At 47.0% G+C, this 5,909-nt stretch overlaps 2 protein-coding genes across 2 annotated transcripts; both read left to right on the top strand.

Annotated features, from left to right (window-relative positions):
- Window positions 1-2,848: 2,848 nt before the first annotated feature.
- Window positions 2,849-3,917, top strand: H310_14785 (hypothetical protein; the record flags this gene model as incomplete). Its single annotated transcript, XM_008882714.1, has 2 exons — window positions 2,849-3,097; window positions 3,156-3,917. The coding sequence occupies 2 exons, from the start codon at window positions 2,849-2,851 to the stop codon at window positions 3,915-3,917; spliced, it is 1,011 nt and encodes a 336-aa protein (XP_008880936.1).
- Window positions 3,918-5,292: 1,375 nt separating this feature from the next.
- Window positions 5,293-5,406, top strand: H310_14784 (hypothetical protein; the record flags this gene model as incomplete). Its single annotated transcript, XM_008882713.1, has 1 exon — window positions 5,293-5,406. One exon carries the CDS (start codon window positions 5,293-5,295, stop codon window positions 5,404-5,406), a length of 114 nt encoding a protein of 37 aa, XP_008880935.1.
- Window positions 5,407-5,909: the final 503 nt, after the last annotated feature.

Below are 5,909 nucleotides of genomic sequence, written 5' to 3'. Positions count from 1 at the left end.
GCTGCAAACGTCGGTGAATCACTGTAGCCATAGCCAGCCATCGATTACTTCAATGGACACATCATATTCAAATACTCTCAACGAAAATTGGCTGTACATTCAAGCTGTTGTGGAATTCTCTCAACGAAAATTGACTGTACATTCAAGCTGTTGTGGAATTGAAGTACCATATCCACAATGATTGGTAGAAATTTGGAACGCTTCATACTCAGCCACGTTCGCGACGACCAGCAATCGATACTACATTATTTCTGAAAACTACAAATTTTCGAAAATGAAATGTAATTTCAAGTGACAAGCTACATTACAAGAGTCCGCATTTATCAAGTGAGCGAGCAATGATTTCACATGGCATGACCTCCCAAGATTTGTGCGCTTAGCGTGTACTTCTTTGCGTTGCATGGTTTGTTCATGATGAGGTCCTTTCGGCTCAACCAGTTGCGCCAGGTTTTCCAGTCGATGATTTGGCCACTGGCGTATCCTCTGGATGACATCGTGCCTGAATCGAATCCCTCAATGTAGTTCTTGCGCTGGGCGTTGGTGTATCTGATGTAGGCCATGGCTCGACGTTGAATTTAAGGACACGGTTCATCGGGACTTTTAAACCAGCCAAAAATTTTAGAAGAACCAGTCAAAATAATTTCTACGCCCTCAAAATGAAGATTATATTGCCTTTGAGTTCCTGGTACTACCTCCTTCTGAGATAAATTGGAAGAACCAGTTCTTTTGGTACGGATAAATGATGACGTCGTACCAACAAGTGACATGTTCCAAAAGCTGCAGCTATAAAATTCTTCTATGACATGATATCCGAGTCATCTCACGTCTGTCTAGAGTCAGTGTTGAAGCAGTTCAAACTTTAATACCATAGAACATCATACCAATTACTCCAGGCGACGGTCAATATCCATGGTGATGATTTGATGCGCCAAAATACCTTTCTCAATTGATACTCGGCAAGTTTCGACACCAATTGCATACTCCTTATGAACAAACGTACCTGTCAAATCGAATACATACTTTCCAGGAAATACTCGAAGCTTAATACTCTCAATAAATGAATCAGTATCGAACTCGTCGATATCATCGATACCAATTTGCATTTCTTCGAGAGCATTGCACAGCACGACATCGCTCGACGCCAGAGCTCATTCCACCTCGCCGGACGCGGTGTGGAGTGAGACGGCGGTGAGAAGGACATGGGCGGGCACAACTTCGGCAGGACTCAGTGGTTCTTCGGGCAGTCAGCCTTGGCCCTCCAGCTGGCACTTTTTCGGATGGGGGACGCGGAAATCGTTGCCGCCACCATATTTGAGGATCTCGATCTAGTTGCGTAGCGTGCGAAAGTTGGTAAGCAGCGTCGTTCAATGCTCGTCACTCCACGCGGCAAGTACTTTGGTGACAATGTCGTCCATTGACCATGGATGTAGCTTCACTTGGTTGGATTGTAAGATACGAAAAACCCAAGATCCAGCATGCTGGTGTCGAGTTGGTGGGATGACATGGGCTGGAGATAGCAAATCCGTCCGATGTACTAGCGATTCGAATGTCGACATCGTCCAGAGGTACGTGTGGGCGTGCGTTGCCTAGTTGGAGATATATTTCTCTAGAGTCATGAAGGGGCCGTTTGACTTTATTGACGGTACGACCTTTTCTAAGATCACACTCTTGTCGACATCACGCGTGACTACAAGAGGTGTGGTCATCAATGTTCCATTGGCGCTGTGCTAGTTTCTGGCGGCGAGTACGACTATTGTCATTGGCCAGCAGCCAATCTTGCCGTACCATCAGGATATTTGGTATTATTCCAGCGGGGCTTAGCAATGGCGCACAGGAACATGACCTGTGTAATTGAGGACTAATACGTAACTTTGTCTACCTTGACGATTACGTTTTTGTTCTTCATCGGTCTTGGCGAAGGCAAACCATCGTTGACGCGCTACAAGGACTCGGTGTTGGTCAGCAGTCAGATGATCACGGGCCACTACTTGATGGCGAACAAGGTCAGCGGGTAACATACTTGCATTTGTGGGGCGGTCGAATGCACAAGCTTCCAGAAGAATTTGAGTTCCCCCAGGCCGACACAGCGACAGCGTGGGCACTTTGGTGGCTTGGCAACGATCGATTAAAACAAGTCCCGTTCAACGCCATTTACCCGCGCGACCTCAGCACCAAGAAGCAGCGGCGAATTCTCTCGGAATGGAAGCTGGTCATGGTGGAGCTGTCAGATCGATTCATAGAGAGTTGTGAGTGTGGCCTACCTGCAAGTTGGAATGAACGCAACGTTGTCGAATCGTGTGAAGTCGCCGTTCGTGGCTTGCATGTGCTCCTTTCAACCATACCTCTCGAACGCCAGCGTCGATTTGATCAGCTGAAAGTTGTGACGGTTGCTCGACTCATTCGTCAACGTCGTGGTGCAAAAAAAACGACCCTATCAAAAAAGAAAGCGTTGTGAAGCTCCTCGGACGAATTAACATTGTATGCCTATCGATTCGAATGTACTTGATCGCCACGTCATTGCTGATATTGGTTCATGGTGCTTGATAAACTCTGATTGGGCCACATTTGTCGTGATAACGTCCAATTACCATGAGTACGTCAGCTGGCCTACATTTGCTCATCACAATACAGTGTCGTTACGACTTCACCCCGATCCCAATTATTCAATTCAAATTATTCTTCGAAATACAACATCATTATTTAAAGTACATAAAAAACTACAGACACAAACTATTGGATGCCAAGCGCCAGGAGTACAAATTCGTCGCCAGAAATCGCCTCGAAACCTGAACCACTCAATTAACACTACACCACACACTCATATCGCATCAAATTTGAATTCACCGCCATGGAGGATCAAGTCAAACGCACGCACCGAGAGCTATCGAGGGACGTAAAAGTGGCGGTCATCCAACACCATCATCCCTTTCTCGTCAAGGGCAAACTGCAGCGCGGTGCGTACAAGCAAGTCGCTGAGAAACTGAGTCTGAGCCCCCGCACAAACGGTCGGCTATATCTGGCGCAAATTTTGCGACCGCGGCACCACGTCCAACAAAATGCGTGGAAGCGTTGGACCCAAACTAACCTGCACGGCCCAGTACGTCCATGAACTCGTTCAAACAGCCCCAGTCGAACAGCGCTCAACTTTCAGGTAGCTTACCGCCGCCACCGGTCTCTCGCCTGCCACCTTGAATCGCCACCTCAAGGGAGGAACATTCGAGCAACGTTCAACTCGGATTAAACCCCTGCTGACGGACGAGAACAAGGCAGAGCGTGTTGCGTTTTGCCGCTCGCTTGCGCTCGCGGAAATCGACGGCGGAGCCGGTCTCCCCGACCCCGATGAGTCCATTAATTCGACGGTCTATGGGACGTCGTGCTTCTTGATGAGAAATGCTTCAACGCACACAAAGACCATCACAAGGTGTTCCTTGCCCCTGGTGAAGCGTCACCACGGCGCTCTTGGAAAAGCAAGCGCTTCATTCCAAAGGTCATGTTCCTTTGTGCTGTTGGACGACCACGCATTGATGACGAACGGGGTGTGTGTGGTATTCAGTGGCAAGATTGGATTGTGGCCATTCGTGCAACAAGTCCCTGCTCTTCGCAACTCGCGCAATCGCCCGGCTGGGACTATGGTCACCAAGTTGGTCAAAGTTGACGCCGCTGTATACCTGGATTTCGTCATCAACAAGGTCATACCTGTCATCAAGGCGTCATTCTCCAGTGCGTCGAAGCAAGTTCTTCTGCAACACGACAACGCGACTCCACATGGAAGCATCACGGACGCTGTGCTCGAAGGCATGTCTACTGACGGGTGGACGTTCAAGATTCGCAAACAACCGCCCAATTGTCCCGATTTGAATGTTTTGGACCTGGGATTTTTCGCGTCCATACGTAGGCTAGGAAATTTTTACCAATAGGATCACAGTTATCCTATATGAGCCAACAGTTTTCATTTGTTCACAGTAATGTGGAAAAAGTGAGTTTCCGAATTGTAACAGTAATGTGAAACAGAGGAAGTATTGTTCACTGACGTTCAACAAATCTCATCTTTCACAAGTACTCATGAATGTTGAAAGAATATAGAGCGGTGGAAATTATTATAGGACATGTCGAATATTTCAGATAAATCGTCGAAGATAGGTCAAAATGACGGACCTGCAAATCGGACCAACTGACAGGGCTCCGAGCGCGGGTACTTTCAAGCTTCCCGCGCATCATTTGGACTCGGCCCGCAAAATTTACCCTCCGTATTCCTGATATGTGAATCAGATGTAGGAAATATATATAGGACATTTGACATTTCCTCCGCAAGAAGCAAGCCATCATGCTTCAAGATACATCAATCGATTCGCCGTTCTGAACTCGATCATTGTCATGTGCCTTCGTAGGCCCAACCATACCACGAGGCACGCAACTCTCGGGCGAAGAGAAGTTCACGATCCTGCACCTAAAGGTGACAGATTGTCAATTGACGATATCAAACGGCACATTGGACGCCCACGGAGCCTCTTGGCGAGGTCCAACAGCTATGGCAAGAAGAAGCGCATGGGAATACTATCAATGCTGTAATCTTCCGATCAGCGACAATTGTTCCGCCATCGGCCAGTTTAGCTCTTCCATACTCACCAGCATTTTGGCGTTGCCCCTAATGTCACGACGTGTCTGAGCTCTCCTTAGTTCCCACCCTAACCTGCGATACGTGAAGCGCAACGCCTTGCCACAGCTCACCGACGATCATATGGAAAATCGTGTAAGATGGGCTGCTTCATAGGTGACGTAGAGTATGTGGGAGTGGTCGCGATGCAACTTTTCAGATGAGAAGAATTTCAACCTTGATGGCCCCGACGGCTGGCAATATTATTGGCATGATTTGCGCATTGCAAAGGAGATTTACTCCAAGCGTCAAGGTGGTGGCGGCGTAGTCATGATCTGGGGTGTATTTTCGGCGCACGACACGACAAGTCTGGGGTTTCGTGACGGTCGCCAGGACAGCGACGTGTGTTCGGCAACGCTAAAACTGAACTTGATGCCTTCTATGGACAAGTGGTACGGCAGAAACGGCCTTTTCATCAAGACGGCGCTTCAATCCACACGTCGCACGAGACGCCGTCGTGTTTGCATGACAAAGGTGTGGTAACGATGGAATCGCCATCTCTTTCGCCTGACCTCAACCCCATCGAAAACCTTTGTTGGGTACTTGTCCAAACAGTTTACGACAATTGTAGGCAATTCCGTTCGAAGAAAGAGCTTATCTTCGCGATTCAACGCGAGAGGGACACCCTCGACCAAGAAATGTTGATCAGCTCCTCCGGTCGATGCAATCTCGCTGCATTCAAGTACCGCAACTTCAAGGACGCAAGACAAAGTATTCAAACCTTTTTCACGAGTGTACAAGTTGGTAATTGAGTGTATTTTACAAAATGTCCTGTAGTTATTACCAATTACAATCAGAATATTGCGTAAAACGTAATATCTCTTGAATTGTTTTCGCGATTTTGCGCAGAGTGGTGCATCTTGTAGCTTATATCATGAACCTCTAAATCTTACAATACTAGTATGTCATCTCAGAGGAATAAACATCAGTAGTTGCGATAGACAAGATTTTACTAATCTATTGAATTTAGTAAACCGGCCCTATGTACAGTGCGCGAAAAAATGATAGATACACATATACTATTGGCCGAAAGTTTCGTCTCAGCAACGAATGACAGGAACAATTGCAAGAAAACGAAGGGTTTTTATTGGCCAATTAGTCAATATTCATGGTAGCTCAATTGCATTGTTTCTTGCCGCGAAATCATAAATTGAATGGGATCATTGAGAATTTTGGCGCGAAAAAATGATAGATACAGTTGCTTCAAACCTCAGTGTAGACATCAATTACAATGCAAAGGCCTTCAGTGACGTTC

The sequence above is a fragment of the Aphanomyces invadans genome (genome assembly GCF_000520115.1).
Source record: "Aphanomyces invadans strain NJM9701 unplaced genomic scaffold supercont1.88, whole genome shotgun sequence".
In the NCBI taxonomy this organism is placed as follows: Eukaryota; Oomycota; class Saprolegniomycetes; order Saprolegniales; family Verrucalvaceae; genus Aphanomyces; species Aphanomyces invadans.
Note: the sequence above shows the minus strand (reverse complement) of the source record. Positions and strands in the feature narration are given on the sequence as shown.